The sequence below is a fragment of the Leuciscus leuciscus genome (assembly GCF_965113295.1).
Source record: "Leuciscus leuciscus genome assembly, chromosome: 3".
Taxonomy (NCBI): Eukaryota; Metazoa; Chordata; class Actinopteri; order Cypriniformes; family Leuciscidae; genus Leuciscus; species Leuciscus leuciscus.
The window spans coordinates 50,955,606-50,974,091 of NC_138727.1; the positions used below are offsets into that span (position 1 = coordinate 50,955,606).

At 36.0% G+C, this 18,486-nt stretch overlaps 1 protein-coding gene across 2 annotated transcripts; it reads left to right on the plus strand.

The window, feature by feature from the left end:
- Positions 1 to 1,871: 1,871 nt before the first annotated feature.
- Positions 1,872 to 18,269, plus strand: LOC309493822 (uncharacterized protein). 2 transcript variants are annotated; one of them, XM_082163083.1, is made up of 8 exons: positions 1,872 to 2,031; positions 12,471 to 12,541; positions 12,890 to 13,243; positions 13,327 to 13,434; positions 15,560 to 15,656; positions 16,623 to 16,671; positions 16,784 to 16,861; positions 17,558 to 18,269. In XM_082163083.1, the coding sequence occupies exons 2-8, from the start codon at positions 12,487 to 12,489 to the stop codon at positions 17,585 to 17,587; spliced, it is 771 nt and encodes a 256-aa protein (XP_082019209.1). In that variant the 5' UTR covers positions 1,872 to 2,031; positions 12,471 to 12,486; the 3' UTR covers positions 17,588 to 18,269. The 2 variants fall into 2 exon arrangements, with proteins under 2 accessions (XP_082019209.1, XP_082019210.1); XM_082163084.1 differs by lacking the exon at positions 13,327 to 13,434.
- Positions 18,270 to 18,486: the final 217 nt, after the last annotated feature.

Consider the following 18,486-nt stretch of genomic DNA (forward strand, 5'->3'; position numbering starts at 1 on the left):
CTTATCCTGTCAGTTGCTAACCTGTTGTGATTTATTACAAAACTTACCCATATTATTTATTTTTGTTGTTAAACGCTCGTTTAAATATTGTTACGTTGATGTAGTCAACTTTTTATTTGCACACCCAACTGTTAAACTGTTGATCTGAAACTGTTTCTCTTGTAAATATTGTATATAGACCAAACTTGGAAGTTCTGGGAGTGGGTGCTATTTTTATTTTTGCAATACTATGCTTTTCTCCTGTTTAAAGTAGAGAGGGAGTCAGGGAACTATGTAGTTGTTTATTTCCTTTTATTTCCTTAAGGTAAGTGTAGATAGTGTTTCGTTTCGTTTCTTTTTTTTTTCTTTTTTTTTTTGTGGCTTTTCCCACTCCTTAAGTTATTTAACACTTCCTATACTTGTGTTACACCAATAAACCTCGTTGTACCACATTTCTGTTGTTTTTTGGAATGTAACTTTTGGAGCCAAAGTTTTGTTTTATGTTAATACTTTAGTTATCATTAACTGTAATGTTGCTTCCTCTATCCTAGACTGGGTGGAACGTAACAATTGTCAGAAGATGAAAAAGGCAAATGAACAATTATATTCATTAATTCAGAAATTGACCCTTTAACACAAAGATCCACACACAAAATTGAGTCCAAATCCGAAGGGAGGGGCGCATTGGGAAAGTTGATAGGCTAAATACTTTAATGCTCCAATTTGTGAATATCAGAAAAAAACATTTGCTGTCCAATAATATATTTGGAAATTAGGAAGAGCCAGACTACTAAATTCAGATTGCCTTATTATTCCAAAGAAAATTAGAAATAGAACAATCAAGTGCAGCAAAAAAGGACTTTGGAAAAAAATCTGAATGCATTGAAAAAAAAATAAAAAATTTTGGGGAGCACACTCATCTTTAGACAGCCAACTAGAGAGATAGTTTTGGAAAATGGATGGATGGATGATTCAGCTGCAGGCGCCATCTTCTGGCGAGACGTGGGAATTAATTTGACACTGACCCTCACAGTGCATTATGGGTATTCTCTATCTGTTGAGTGTACATCAGTTGCACACTCATTATTGCGGTGCATTGTGGGATTGAATGAGTGCACTCGATAACGTCCACTATGGTTCAGGACACCACTACAAATAATTGTCCCGTCAAATGGTGCCCTATCTAAGGGTGTAGGGGCGATTTCAGACACAGCCTCAGTTTTTAAGTGCTCTTGAAGACCTGGATTAGCTTGTTCAGCTGTGTTTGGTTAAAGTCAGAGCTAAACTCTGCCGGGTTGTGGTCATTCAGGATCTGAGTTTGACACCCTGCTTTAGTGTATAGAGAGAAATAAAAGGTCATTATTCTGCTTAACAGCCTCTACTGTCCAGATAGACGGAACTGATTCAAATAGAAATTGTAGATTCTTGGACACCTTATCCAAGTTTATCATTTCACACAATCATTACCATTTCAGTGTTTTTGATGTTTATCATCATGTCCTGTTCAATATGATTTAATTCCTGAATGAGCGGATCTTTATTTTGTGTATTTGGTGACATTACAAAAGCTGAAACTGCAACAGAAGATTTGTATTCAAAACTTGATGTAAATCAGATCCTTCAGTTTAGACCTTCATGACACTTCAATGAGGAAAAGGATGGAGACAGTTTCTTCTTCTGTGATGTCGACTTTATTGTCATTGATTAGTTGAACACTGTCATGTTTCTTTCTATTTTGCATGTAGTGACTAGTGAGTCTTAATATATATTAAAAAGATCAGGTCATATTTCTATCAGTGTAACTTTTATCCTCTCCTTTTGGCCTCTATGAGTAGAAGTACAGAAATTGTTGCAATTTTTATATTTGAAGGCAGTATAGGTAATTTTCTGAATATGAATTTCTTTGCTCTTCTAAGTTGAGACTCATTTGCATAGAAACAGGAAGTGTTATTATAACCATTGTCAGTTCAGCTTAACACGTCGGTTCAGTCTTCAAACTCGCCACTTGCTCTCTGAGTACCAGTGAAGAAAGCTGCTGCCAGCAAGAACAAGGTACGGGAGTTTTATGTGTTATTTGATAAAGAGTTTGTAAAATGTAGGGGTGTGAAATGGAAGATATTGATATTAACTTTTGAATATGTTTTTGGGTGAGTCGCTTGTAATTGAACATTGAGTAGGTAATACAGGATCTTAGTGACAGCCTGGTCTCATTGTTAATACGTAGTATTAATACGTAATTTTCAAAGATAGAAAACGTACGTTTTATACGTTTGGATAGATGCTGAAACGTATGATATGGACGTATCTGCAACAATTAAACGTAACATTATTACGTTTTTACAGCTACAAAACGTTAAATATTTACGAATCTTTCATATCATTAAGATATCTATATAATTTACCTTTTACCGTTTTACAGATAAATGGAAGATCCCTTAACCCTACTCCCAAACCTAAACATAACGTTACCCATTTTATACAGAATATAAAAAGTATAAAACGTACAGAGATATGTAGGGAAATGGCAATTTTATTAACAATATAGCATTAAAATATTTTTTTTAGCAGCTAATCCTACTCCTACCCCTAAACCTACCCATAACAATTTCTTAAAACTACATAGGCTACAATTATGAAGAAAAACAACATAGGTGTAAACACAATAATTGATTTATTGCGAAAATGTCAAAACCGGTACCAAAAGTCGTTCACATGACGATGTGTTGCAGTCACAGTCCTCTCTTTTAGTATATAATAGTTTTGAATGAGGTATAGGGGAGAGCGGGGCACAACCTAACGCTTTTTGACTTTCTCAGTTTGTGTAAATCTACTTATGGTTCAGAGTATTTATTTTTTCCCACATTAATTTCCCACATGTCTAGTACAATTATGTGGTTTTGTTTTATTAATACAGTATATACTTTTTTCTTGACATACCCCAAAAGAATGGAAGTGAAATGTGACAACATGCCCCATAGGTGGGGTACATTGTAACATGTGTGGGGCACATTGTAACGTAACATATGACAGCTTAAAATGTTATCTGATCTAATAAAAAATATATGCAAAACAAACTAAAATATTTTCTAAATAAAATACAATTAAAAAATATATGCAAAACAAACTAAAATATTTTCTAAATAAAATACAATTAAAAAACTTTTTCATATAAAATAATGGCAATTTTTAATAATTAAATATAAACAAATTTTTGAGTTTTGACTACGAACACATGAAAACACAGCTATACAACATAGTTCAAAACAAATAAATAATTAGTCATTTCTGAACATTGACTCTCAGTCTTTATTCACCTTTTTCTCACGTTTTCCCAATAACATTAATAAAAGTATAGAATATAAAAGCATATTTCTAATAGGGGCACATTGTAACGCAGTGTTACAACATGCCCCCGCCTGCACAACTGGGATTTAAACCCTGCTAGTGTCTTCTGCTAGTTAGCGAAGCATTAAAGAACTATCTCAACTGTTAAATAACATCTTGGAGATTAAAATAATATCAGATTTGTCTTATTTTAAATAAACACAAAAAATAGAGATGGAAAATTAACTTAAGTAAGAAATTTACTTTTGCTATGGTTTAATAAATGTCTATGGATATCTTCCAAAAAAAAAAAAAAATTTTGGCGGAATTTTTTTTTCTATATAGTGTTGATATGGCAACTAGTAAATACACAAAGTTTCGTCATCCATGCATGTGCGGAAGTATTTAAAACAAGCGTGTTACAACTAGCCCCGCGTTAGGTTGTGCCCCGCGCTCCCCTAGAGCAGAATTTAAGTTATTAATCCATGAAAATGTTAATCCGGCTTCGCTCTGTGTGAAGGCGCGCGCGCTTCTCCATTTCAAATGTAGTTTACCGACTGAAATACGGCATGTCGCAATCTGTGGCGAGAGCCAATGAGCGTTTGACATCACTGCCGTAAAACATGTCGTAACGCTTGTTGAGGGCGCAATTTTTGAATTTGAATTCATCACGAGCGCGGGATTTGACAGTTACGGACTGCGCTGCTGTGATAGCCTGTGGAATGGAGATGAAGATCACTCACTGGATAAAGGGCTGAATTTGGATCTCTTTCTTGCAAACGTATGGATTCTAAAGATTTGGATTATATCAAGCTAATAAAATTGATGTCTTTTGTGAATTTATGTTGGGTTTTGGTGTATTATTGTTCTATTGGAGAAAACGCATTTTGTGTCTCACTGTAAATAAACTAAATATTACAAAATGGTTAAACGATTAAATAAGGTATTTTTAAGGTTTTAAAGTGTATTCTTGTTTAACTGCATGTAGGCTAATGCTGGGTACACACCAAAAGATAATCGGGCTGATTTTGGGCCGATTTCTCCCCTTCCGACAATCCTAGCTATGTCCCGATTATCTTGATGGTTTAACAGATTATTTTATCAGATTTTCCCTTGGTGTGAGGTGTGTTAAGAGTGTCCGAACCTGCTCGGAAGAACGTCGGAGCCGCTCCGATCGCGAATCGTAAATATTAAACATGTTTAATATTTACGATCAGAAATCCTGATGTGTGGGGGGAACTCCGAGGACAAACACGCGCACGCTCTGGAGATTATCACGTGAAACGAAACAATATCCAATCAGAAAGCGAGATGATGGAAGACACGGTCATTCACACACACACACACACACACACACACACACACACACACACACACACACACACACACACACACACACACACACACACACACACACACTTGCAGGAAGCTTAATGTTAAGATTTAGTATTCATAAGTGTAAATTTCGAGGAAACAAGCCTTTGTTTTTCATTTTAAGAGCAGAAATTTTACAATTTTACAATAAACAAATACAATGTTTACAATCTGTAAACATTTTCAAATTTTTGTTTAACTTTTAAGTTTGTCACTGTTTATGTATATGTATTTTTATGTTTGTTTATCGGCTTTACTCTTTGTACCCCCCTGACTGTAATTGTATAATTCTTAAAATCAATAAAAAATAAATAAAAAAAGAAGCTGAGTGTTAAGGGTTCAGTGAGGTTCTATAGACTAGAGGGATTAAATAACTTTTTCTAAAGAGACAATAAAGACAATAAAGAATGAATATATTTCCGCATAAAAGGTTATATATAATGGTAGGTACAATGGTTTTTTCACGTGAATTTTCTGTGAAAATCATTCCAAACACTATCGCAATTTCTTCCTGCATATCGTCCGTCATGCTTATTCTGAAGTCTCACGATATTTTGCGAGATTTCCTGTGTTCATAGTCGAGACTCTGGTTGAAAATCTGTTTGTGTGTGGTGTGCTGTCTTTGTCACATCATGGCACACCACACACTATAGGAGCAAAACGCTTAAATCTAGGATTTTTTGTCCTCATGTTTGTGGTCTGTCACATTTTGAAAATCTTATAAGATGTAAAAAATCTTTTGGTGTGTACCCAGCATAATCCTCCGAAACGAGTTTGCAGCAGAAAGCACGAACAAAGCGGAATGTTATTAGCCTATTTCTTGAGTAAACTGCATTTAATAAATGCGACTGAAAACGTAGGCTAATTGATAAGACATTTGAATGCAATAGAGTCAAAACATTAATGCCACGATTTTAATATGCATAAATAAGAGTACAGATATGCACGTCGGTAGAGTTGTTCATACGTAAACAATTTACGTTTTTGTGCTTTTAATACGTAAATATTTTACGTTTTAGTGCTGTAAATACGTCAGTATTATACGTTTCTGTGTGTATAAAACGTAAGTAAATGTACGTATGGTAGAATTACACTTTACGTAAAAATACACACGTATTCTCTCACGTTGTTAGTGAACACCCATTTGACATCTTTACTGTTTGTCATGACAAACAAACAAAAAACTACCGAGCCCCTAAAGGAACCTTTGCAAAAATAAAAAAATATACAGACTTTCGTATGCTCACAAGAAACTTTTCACGTGCGCACAGTTTTTTGGTAACACTTTACAATACGGGTGCGCTAATATGCATTAATTCATGCTAATGCACAGATAATCATGTGTTAATGTATGACTCATTAAGAACTAAACCAGTAATTAATGATTCAGCAACTCATTCAGCAACTCATCAGCAACTCATCAGCAACTAATAAAGATTCTATATTGTTAATATATTAAGTAATATATGAATTGTTATTAATTAAATGTGTCATAATGTATTCATTTATTAATACAAAACCAAGTAAAGTCATAACATGATACACACAGCAAAAACTCCAGTGTTAAATGAACTCTCCTGGGAGTTTATATGGCTCCGGACTCAAGAGTGTTAAAGTGTTAAAATACGAGTGTTAAATTAACACTCAAGAGTGTTAAAGTTAATGAGCTAATTAAGTGATTCATTGAGTGATGATTGAGCATTATTGAAGACACCTGATGTTAACAAGCAGAATCACTGAAGGAGAAAATCAAAAAATTTTAAGCCACCATTATGGTGATGAGGGTCTGCTTTAGTTGGGCTCTTGACCCTTTAATCATTAACTTTAGACTTTGTTTGGCTGTTGTATCTGAGTTATATCTGTCAGATGAACAAAGAGGAAAGGTGATCAGGTTATGTTTTGACATAATCATAAATTGGACTGAATCACAAATCTCATTTTAAGACTTATGAATATCTTGTTAATTACAACAGCCTGTGATTCTATATCAAACAATTTTCAGCATTTTCAATATAATCCAAAATATTCCTCAAAAGTTGTTCTGATCAAAAGACTTTGAAAATTAATTTATTGAGACATACTGACATCAATAATCAGCCTGTGAATCTCAACAATGGTGACAATAATAAAGCATGTTGCAGTGCAATCTGGGTGCCACCAATCAAAACTAATTTATGGCTCCCATCATGCATTGCGGTATGAATAAATTATGATCTGAAGTGTCTTAGTAATTTCCTTTTCCTAACTGAATATTCAGTTTGTCACCATTGTTGAGATTCATACACTGATTCTTGATGTCTGTGTGTGCCTAAAAGAAAGATTTTTATCTTCATCAGAACAACTTTTAAAACATCCGTTGGTTTATTTAGAAAATTCTGGATTTTATGCTGTAGAATGACAGTGATGTTGTAATTACCAACATACACTTAAGCCAGAGATTAGACTCTAAATGAGTTTAGCGATTCAGGTCAAATGATGATGATGTCAAAACATAACCAACACCACCTGATCAACTTTTCTCTTTGTTCATCTGGTAGTTATAATTCAGATACAACAATCAAATTCAAACTAAAGTTAAACATGTAAGGGGCACAAGCCCAACTAAAGCAAACACTGATCTCCATAATGGTGACTTAAAATTGTGCTTTTTCTCCTTCAGTGATTCTGCTTGTTAACATCAGGTGTCTTCAATAATGCTCAATCATCACTCAATGAATCACTTAATTATCTCATTAACTTTAACACTCTTGAGTGTTAATTTAACACTCGTATTTTAACACTTTAACACTCTTGAGTCCGGAGCCATATAAACTCCCAGGAGAGTTCATTTAACACTGGAGTTTTTGCTGTGCATTTGCAAAAGCATTAGCTAATGATTAAAGCAGACAATTGGAAGTTGAAGTACATTGCTTTGATAGGGCCCTATGAAATCCATTTGATTTTTTCTCAAATTCCGTTTTTTTTTATTCCGTTTTTTGGGATTTATTTTTAGCCCTTTCGGATTTTTCGGATTTGCTTGTTTTCTTTTCACTTCGAAGCAGTATTGACCTTTAAAATTTCAGTTACACAAACTCAAAATTCAGCTTTTTTATTTAAACTGTTAATATATTCAGCAAAGCACATTCAGAATTCTCCAAAATTCAGCCAAACCTTCAACAAATCTCTGGCCAAAAATAACAGTAACATGAAGGTAACAGTTACCAATCCAAGGTAGGATTGATGAATATTAAATTAAAGATTAAATGCAGCCATGCTGCAGGGAGACAGAAACATTGAAACAACGATATGTGCCTGACAGAAAGCCAACAGAATGACATATTAAAGCCTAAAAGTACAGTGTTAACCCATCTTCATCAGTGACCCCTCCATGTAAGCAAAAAAAGATAAATTACTGACATTTACAAATACAATGCACATTAGCTTTTTTTTATTTTTATTAATAGTAAAATTCGTCCCGATTTTCTATGCAACCATGCACTGCGCTCTCCACAATGACAAAGAAGTTTTAGTAACTTAGCTAATAGATTTCCACCACCGAAAAACGCTTGCTGTAGCTCTGCTACAAGATTTATTTACGGAGAAGAGAAAAACACCTGTAGTGTTTGTGGTGCACCCCCATCCTTTATGTTGACTGAGCTTTCAATGTTGTTACGGAAAGGGTGAAGTTTGTTGGTTCTTGTCACATGAACTGCGGTGCGCTTGCGGCATTCTGAAGAGTTGAGGTGTTTTCATCTCGCTGCGCCTGGAAAAAACGAGCGCGTCGCTTCAATTATGCCCACTAAGCAAAATGATGTCCAAAAGACGTCTTTTCAACGTCTTTGTCACAAAAATCGGACGTTGAAAAGACGTCCACTGAGGGTCTAGAATGAAAGTTTTTATGACGTCTTTTTTTGACGTGTTCTGCACGTCCGATATCTAGACGTTCATCGAACCTTCGTACAAGGTTAAAACTAGTTCAGATGTGGGCATTGTGGACATATTTCAACATCATTTATTGTCTTATTTAGATATAATTACTTTGACTATTGCTGTCAGATGATCTCAGTGAGAATTAACAGAGGTTTAGATGTTGATATTTGTTTAATTTGAAGTGTCACCATTGTGGTGATCAATGTTTGCTTTAGTTGGGCTCTTGGTCCCCTTTCTTTTTACTTCAAATTTTATTCGACTGCTTTAACTGTGTGTTTGTGTAACACAAATGTTGTGGCAGAGAAAGCCAATAATAAGTAAGATCAGCTGTTTTCAGCTTATGGTTGATGATGAAATCATCACAAAAAAGCATCAAATGTTTTCAAATGTTTTGGCATTCATAACCACCAACCTTGTGGAACTGCAATATTGGTGCGAAAAGCATTAAATTGATCACTTATTTGAAGGTGTATATAAAGCATGTGTACATGATGTTTTGAGCAAATGTATCATATAGTCACAAACAGACATCAAGATTTTGCACATGATTCACAACAATGGTGACAATAATAAAAAAAAAAGCTTCATGCTGCAATGCATGATGGGTAGCTTTCATAGTACAAAACTCATCCTTGATTCTCAAGCTTTTTTGTTTTAATTGTCACCATTGTTGTGAATCATATCCAAAATCTTGATGTCTGTGTGTGACTATATCATACATTTGCTCAAAACATCATGTGCATATGCTTTATACTGTATACCTTCAAATAAGTGATCATTTTAATGCTTTTCACACCAATATTGCAGTTCTACAAGGTTGGTGGTTATGAATGCCAACACATCTGAAAACATTTGATGCTTTTTTGTGATGATTTCATAAGCTGAAAACAGCTGATCTTACTTATTATTGGCTTTCTCTGCCACAACATTTGTGTTACACAAACACACAGTTAAAGCAGTCAAATAAAAGTTGAAGTAAAAGGAACGGGGACCAAGAGCACAACTAAAGCAAACATTGATCACCACAATGGTGACACTTCAAATTAAACAAATATCAACATCTAAACCTCTGTTAATTCTCACTAAGATCATCTGACAGCAATGGTCAAATTATGTCTAAATGAGACAATAAATGATGTTGAAATATGTCCACAATGCCCACATCTGAACTAGTTTTAACCTTGTACGAAGGTTCGATGAACGTCTAGATATCGGACGTGCAGAACACGTCAAAAAAAGACGTCATAAAAACTTTCCTTCTAGACCCTCAGTGGACGTCTTTTCAACGTCCGATTTTTGTGACAAAGACGTTGAAAAGACGTCTTTTGGACATCATTTTGCTTAGTGGGTGAGCGCGCTTGCCGCGCGCCTACATTTGAAATGACGAACTTGAGCGCGCAAAAGACACGACATGTGAACGAACTTGACGAGCTCGCTTCGACATTTTTTTTCCTTACGCGGGAACGTCAGGACGTATGGTTACTAGCAGGGTTCTCAAGTCTCACGCATTGGCCGTGAGACACACGCAATTCAACCAGTTCACACGCCACACCGTGTATTTCTCACGCTGAAAAGGCAATGCCAACCAAGTTGTCCTGCAAGCTTTATGTATAACTTTGTATACGAGGCGCAGGCACACAGAGTGAAGTTTCCTGCCGCCAGCACGTATCTCGGCTAGATTGCGTTCGTTACTAGGCAACATAGATGCGCGAACACACGGAAGTTGACGGAACATTCTCGGCCACCGTACATTCGTTACTAGGTAACCAACAACACCGCGCGAACACACGTCGTGATGGAGAAGGTAAGTTTGAAGAAAGCTCGTCTAACATTTTTAGGCTAGAACATTTAATATATAGCCCATCATATTATTATTAATGCAATCAAAAACTCTACAACTACTTTGCAACCAGGCCAGAAGCTTTGGCTCAGTTTGGCTAGCTTACGTTATCTGAAACTAAGGGAAATGTTTTTGGGTATGGGAATGAATGAAGATGTATTTCTTCATTTTATTTTAAATGATATATTATACTGTATTAATAGTCTTTCTAGTTACATTAAGGCTACATGTATTAAAGCAGAGTGCTCTGGGTAATATTTTATATCCTGTCAAAACATACATTAATCATTGCCATTCCATTTGTATTTTTCAAAGATGTCAGGGAAAAAGCAAACATATATTTGATCATTCTGGACACCAAAGGGTAAGCCCCCTAAAAAGGTTGCTAGATTAGAGGAGGAGACAGTGGAAGAGGTGGTGGCAGAGACGGTGGAGAAGACATCAAGTGAGACAGTAGGAGAGACAGTGTCAATGTCCCACCACACAATAAATCATTAAACCATTTCGACTAGACACATTCAAAATGCAAAAAAATTTGTTTTTCCAAACTGTTCGGAGCAATTTGTTACATTTTTGTAATTTTTGTATATTTGTAATTTTGAAATAGGCTATAACATTAAAGAGTATATTTGATGTGATGAATAATTGCTCTGTCATTTATCAGATTTACCAATTGTTATAATTTTAATTTGTGCTGGTTAATTATGAACAATGGGTAAAATTGGGGGATGGGGACGGGAGGGGGCGGGGCTTCATTAGGGCTCCTCCCCTAACCGCATGTGATCTCACTCCAAGCTTTTGATAAAACTTGAGAACCCTGTTACTAGGCAACATGTTTAACAAGGCCACGGTTTGGGTAGAGACCTTTCTACGTTTGTTGTTTTAAACTGAAAAAATGAGAAGTAAGTTTAAAAAAAATCGTTTATTTAATATGTCAACAAAATATATGCAAATTCCCGTGCGATTCCGCGCGTATAAGAGAATTCCGTTTTCATGTGTAAATTCCGTGATTCCGTCCGCGTAATATGTTATTAAGGAATTAATACATTATGACATTTAATTAATAACAATTAATATATTACTTAATCTATTAATCAAATAGAATCTTTATTAGTTGCTGATGCAGTAAAACCAACAAACAACAAACAACAAGCCAAAAAATCATGTGCGCACACAATAGTTTCTCGTGCGCATGCAAAAGTCTGTATATGTTTATTTGCAAAGGTCCCTTTAGGGCTCGTACAGACTGTCAAATCAGTAAAATTATGTGATACAATAATATTTTCCCCTTATAAATACCATGTTGAAAATAATTATCCAGAACGTAACTACTTTAAAACATGTGATGGTCAGATCAAATTTACAGTACAAAGTTTAGAAGTCATTTTTAGGATCATGTTCATTTACTCTGAGTGGTTTGAGAAGAGGTTTGTAACAGTGGCATCTGTGTGCAATGCTGACACTTCAGGTTCAGGAGACACAGAACTGTTTAATTTCAAGTATGCAAATATGTAGAAATGTAATATTATGATGAATATAATTTGGTGGCAGGTCAGCTGGACATGGTAAGAAACTGAAAAGCTTCTGTGTTGACTTACATCATTAGGAAGCTAAAGACACAATAATCTGATGTTAATGTGAAGTCCAGAGGAAAAGGCTTTAAGCGTGCATGAGACGCACTCTTAGCATGCGATCAATGTTCACTGTAACCACAGTCTAGCAGTTTAACTTGTTCAAACCACTCTTTATCTCCTCAGGCGTTTGGGTGTTAGTGAGTCAGTAAGACAGTTTCTGAGCAGCATTAGAGCATTAAATAATTATTCCTTTATACCAACCAAAGACAATAACACACCTTTTTAGTAGCTTTATTGCTATTATTTAATCCAGCAAGAGTCAGTGTTAAATATTATCTGATCGCTTTTGATCCTGAAGAGGATGTGTGTTTTTATGTTTCCTGACACATATGGTCTAATATGTTCTAATATTATACTAGACTATCAGTGATTGTTACATACACTGCATTAACTGTAATGTTCTCTGTTAGGTTTTTGATTGTTATAATGGAGATGAAGTTCAGAATGAGTTTTCCTCTCATCTTTCTGCTCATGACTTCTGGTGAGTCACAGTTATTTAAAGGGTGCTATAAGTGATGTTTTTTGTGTTTTTAAATCATGCATTAACTTAATAAAGTAGATGTTTAATTAAGTATCCACGGTCCACCAGTCAGAAACACTTTCAGTCTGTCAGTTATTTTGCACGTTACTAAATGGCTGAAATCGCTTAAATCACCATTAAATGGTTGATGTGTTTGTTTTTCACAGTTCTGTGTCAGCGTGATCATTTCTGCTTTGTGTGTGTGTGTGTGTATGTGTGTGTCATCTCTTCAGCAGCAAATTGTTCATATTATTGAGTTTCATTAAAATAACTCAAGCTTTGCTACTTATCTTTTATTTTGTGTTGCAGGAGTTTTTGGAGAAGACTGGATTGTGACTTATGAAACTAAATCAATATATGCTCTCAAAGGATCCTCAGTAAACATGTCATGCACATATAGATTCCCTCAGCAGTATAATCTCACAGATACATTTTGGATAAAGTGTGAGAAACCGAACAAACCAGAAGATATCAAAAGTTTAAAAGAATATCCAGAGTATAAAGACAGGGTTGAATACATTGAAGACAGACAAAAGAAAACTGCCGTCCTCAGACTGCACAACGTCACTGAAAACGATGAAAGAGCATATTGTTTTAGAATAATAACTGCAACTGAAGGACACAAATGGATTGGTCAACAAGGAATTCAACTTCATGTTTCTGGTAATCCACTTCCATCCTTTATTTCCATTATTTATTTAACTAAAAGTTATTAGTTTTAGGACAGAAAGATGTGTTTCCTCCAGGCCTTCAGGTTCAGACTCCACAGCTGGTGCTGGAGAAAGAAATGCTCAATCTGACATGTAGAACCACCTGCAATCACTCACATGAAGTCCCTACACTCAACGCAAAACGTAGGCAAAATAGTCCCAATCGTTTGTGCTCGGTTTGTGCCATACATTTTATGTTTGTGCTGCTTCGGTTTTCTTCGATATTAAAGGTCACTCAGGTGATTTTTAAGGTTTATATTACATACCCGTAATCTTAATATTGAATGTTGTTTTTTGAATGATACGTTATCATAATTACATAATTAATTAATTATAATTCTTTATTTGGTTTTTCATTTTGGTTTTGTAAAGAAATTATTTGATTTTCTACTTTTTTTAACGGTTTGATTTTTTTTTTCCCATTTTGTTTATGAAAATGAAATTAATTATTATTTTTTAAAGAGAGATTATGCTTTAATATTTGTTTTGCATGAAGTGGGCGGCCCTGAAATGCCCTTAAACTCCAATCCTGTATTGCCTGTCCCATCACACTGATGTACATCTGATGTACTGATCTGCAAATTAGTTTCAATAACGTTTCTTCACACTGTTTGGCTGTTGCGTATAATTTTTGCCAATAGACATCTCGTACAGAGCACAACAACAAACTTCTCTTGTCTGCGGAGGCGCGACCCCATCCATTGTTTCCTGATAATATCAGAAAGAACTTGAAATACTCTGTTATTTTTGGGTCATAGCCTACAGATAAAAGTAACGCCCGTTTCACACATACTCCGTTTGCAGTGCGTATGCGGTGCAGGAGCAGCAAGCGATATATACAATCTGAGACGTTGCAATTGTTTTGTGACGGGTGATATGGATCATGTTAGGAGGGGTCAGGGGGTTTCTCCCCCTGAAAAATTTTAAATTCTGGCTGCTAAACATACCATTTCAATGCAGTTTGGGAGGGACAGAAATACCTTAACGGAGCTAGCAGCAACCCTCCTCTATCTGAGGACTAAGTTAAAGTATCTATTTTGTAAGTTTATGTAAAAGACAGGTTGATGAAAGAACTGTAAGCTCAAATTCAAAAGTTTTTGAAGTCTACTTCATTAAAGCATGTTTACACACACACTTACTGTACACTTAGGCCTACTACACATGATTTTAAAAACAGTACCATTGCAGTTTTTATGTTATGATAATTGGTATGTGACCTAAGAACGATCTTACATTAAAGGTACATAAAGGTGCTGAGGTCTGACTTTGTGGTGCTCTGAAATTAAGTTATTTTAATATTAATATGTGATGAAGGACTTTGAAAGAAGTTTGACAGATCAAAACCGATCAGATAACGTTACTATGGCTTTGTATGGCAGTAACGTAGCCAACTAGTTTACGGTTAGACTAGGCTAGCTATCGATAACGTTACACTGACACAACTTAAGTTAATGCTCTGAATTCGCAGCTAATATCAAATCCATAACTTTTTGATCAAGTTAAAATTTCCAGGTCAACCACAAATAGTCCCACTACCTTTTAATATCATCCGATAACTAATTCAATGCCGATTTGTTGCTTTGCCCACTTACCACTTCAAGACCATCTGTAAAACATTGCCAGCTCAACGTGCGAGACGAGTGAGTTGCTTGAACATACTGTACACAGCGTAGCGCTCTAGATTTGATATACACAGACACCATATTAGGAAAAAGGGGCGGGCTGATGCATTGCTGACCGATTTATTACACATCCAGAAGAATACATTTGAGTCGTTATAGGCTCTGGTATATTATGGAGCATAATAGGAATAAAGTTGTGACAAAAAAATTATCAGGGAGGAAAAATCTGAGGGGGCACGTGCCCCCTCACTTTGAATGGGCATGACGCCACTGCATAAGACAACATATGATCAGTCAGTTTCAAAAATAAATACAAAACCTGTCCTACTTGAAAGAAAACAATTAAGTTGACAAAAAGATTAAACCCAGACAGCAACATAGTGTTGGCCCAGATCTGTCCCACATCTGGCAAGTGTGGATTCCAGATGTGGATTCCAGATGTGGGCCGGATCTGGGCCAACACTATGTTGTTGTCTGGAAATCTAATATTTGGTTATAATATTGCATAACCAGTGATTTACTGTAAAAGTGGCCGGTTATTTTTAACTCAGGAACACAAAAGGTGTGACAGGGTTTTCAACACAGCACAAGGGTTAAAGACTTCAATAGAAATAAATGATGCCAATGTTCCCTTTCTTTTACATTAGATGTCTGGAGTATCTGGTTTATCATTGGTTTGTGTGCCATAACTGCAACTGTGGCTTTATTTTGCTTCTTCCTCCTCATCATCATTGTATGCAGAAGGTCAGTGAGCAGTATATACTGTATATAATTCATATTCTGACTTTTTATTCTTTTATGGACCCGGTCTGTCCCAGCTAACATACTTTTGTTATAAGAACGTTCTCCCAATATTCAGTGTTGTTTCTGGGAAGGTGAAAAATGTCCAGTTTTCTTGACGTTAGAGGAACATGTTTTAAAAGGTATAATGTTCCTCAAACGTTCTTACAACTTCTTTTGATTTAAAATTCAACATTATAGGAACGTTGATTTCTAACATTCCAAGAACATAAAAATGTCCAGTTTCCTTAATGTTACTAGAATGTTATTTAAAGGTTAGTGTGGTGTTCCTGAAACATCACCATGTTCTGTATATAAATTTTTCATGCTCATGTTTGTTACAGTCTTCATAAGTTACATAAGTTAAGAGCCCAAATAATGGAAACACTAATCACTGTTATGGTGACTTCAAATGAAACACATTAGAGTTAAACCTCTGTTAATTTTCGTCTGACAGAAATAAAGTCAGTCTGGTTAGTAATAAGTGAAGCTGGTAATGCTGTTTGTGGAGTTGTTTAATCATCCTCTGCTGAGATCTTCACAGATTTAATGTCTTCTTTTCTCTTCAGTTGATTTCATCTAAGGCTGTGGCTGAAGTCAGTTGTAGTTCTTGTGTTTCTGCTCGTCTCTCATATTTAATATACACAGGTTTTGTGGCTCAGATAAGGTCCAGTTTATTTCTTTTGCTCTTGGCTGACATGTGGCCAGAGATGTAAAGTCCAGGTTCAGAAAGAAAAAGTCCTCCTCAGTATTTTGTTTCAATCACCTGGATTTGCTAATTCAGACAGGAGAGAGAACTAATTAGTGAAATCAGCTGACTGAGTTCATGGGTGGAATAAACATGTGACAGGACTTTTACTTTCTGACCCCTGGACTATCCAACTCTGGGCATAATATGTCACCTTTAATAGTTTTTCTCTCTGTTTTCAGGAGGAAGAAGAGGAGAGGAGGTGGAACTGAAGATGAGAATCAAAAGCAGGCGAGTCAGCAAACACACACCTCCATCTACAACTGCAATTGTATTGTTGCATTGAACTATGAATACAACAGTGTGTATGAAGCAATATAAGTGTATAAATCTTTCTCTATAGGCGGCTGACGCGAGTGATGATACATACACAGCTCTGGATCCAGCATCCAGAACATCTGACGTTTACAGCACAGTCACAGTCAGTAAATGTCTTTTACACACTTTTACACTCAGATTCAGCAGATCCACACATAAACAGGCTGTTGTTGATCTGTCTCTCACAGTCTGTTCAGTCCAGAGCTCCTCCTACACGACTCTTGAGCTTCAGTCCAGATCTTCTGAATATGAGACTCTAGCAGTGACTTCAGCAGATCCACATTAAACTGTATTACTGCTAATATACATCTGATGCTCCTCACAAACTGATAATCCATCATTATGAGCTCATAAACATCATTACTTTATCAATAACATTCTGATTTCTTAAACTGTGTATTTTGTCATTGAGCTTATAAGAGTTTGCAGAATAGTTTTTTTGTAGTCTTGCAAATCTATATTTTTAGCCTTTATTTCACATTTTATGTTTGCACTGCATATGCAAATGCATTTGAGGATAAAACTTGTGCAATTTAAATATTTAAAGTAACATCGCAATAACATAGTCGATACTTCATGAACCACCTTCCACTGTATGAGCCTGACGTGGACAAAGAGAGGAGTAAACTCTGTTCAAAACTGCTCTCCATGTCTCCTCATTAATGTCATTACCAATGTCTTGACCAGACGATGCATAGATTGTGTTACGTCCTACGGTGTATTTTATATATTCGAACATCTTGTGTGTCAAGCCACTAGGTGGCAGTAATGTGGTTTCTCTGCCTTCTTCTATGTGCAGGTTAAGCCAGGTGAGGGCGCTCACCGCTGATGACTGCTCGGTTGGGCTTGGGCTGCGTTCCAGTCCAAAATTGTCATGCCCTTCACTCGCAAACTTCCCTCTGTCTCGTTCACTCGGATGTACGTCATTGCGAGTGCTCACTACTGGCGGAAACTGCAATGGGCTGAATTGGAACGCCCTAAGCCCTTGATCACTTGGAATCAGCTGTGGAGTTGATTTATTATTTACATTTTTTTTTCCCTTTAAGAATTTGTTTAATGCAGCATCCAAATGTTTATAGGTGTGTTTGGGTTGTTTTAAATTAAAAATATATATTATTAATATATCATAGAGTTGTCTGTTGTGGTGGTGATTAGATGAGATATGTGGTGACGTCACAATCGTACTGCATTGTGGGACATATAGGTGCCTGAAGTGTACATTTGAAGCAGACTCGCTCCCTCGGTCAAAATCGAGGGAACGAGGGTCTGTCCATATAAACTTCCCTCATCCACTTCACGAAGTGGAATGCACTTCAAAATGGCGGCAGGGATTCACCCGAGGGGAAGTGCTTAGGGAAGTTCGCAAGTGCGTGTCTAAAAGTGGACTGGAACGCAGCATTGGTCTTCAAGGAAAAGAAGATCTCCACTGAAGGAAGGCTTGTCTTCTGCTGGTTTGCTTTGTGTGTTGTTGATGTACATTGCTGCTGCTGCTGTTTCTGGATCATTACAAATCTTATTTTCCCACTCCTGAAGTTATTTAACATTTCCTATACTTGTGTTACGCCAATAAACCTTGTTGTACCACATTAGACTGGGTGGAACGTAACAATTGTCAGAAGATGAAAAAAGCAGATGAATAATTATATTCACTAATTCAGAAATTAACCCTTTAACACAAGGATCCACACACAAAATTGAGTCCAGATCTGAAGGGAGAGGCGCATTGGG

Excerpts from the sequence above, each read along its gene's own strand:
- LOC309493822 (XM_082163083.1), top strand. The coding sequence starts at position 12,487 with ATGGAGATGAAGTTCAGAATGAGTTTTCCTCTCATCTTTCTGCTCATG. Across the intron at positions 12,542-12,889 it reads CTTTCTGCTCATGACTTCTG|GAGTTTTTGGAGAAGACTGG; the intron begins GTGAGTCACAGT and ends TTTGTGTTGCAG. Across the intron at positions 13,435-15,559 it reads CCCTACACTCAACGCAAAAC|ATGTCTGGAGTATCTGGTTT; the intron begins GTAGGCAAAATA and ends CTTTTACATTAG.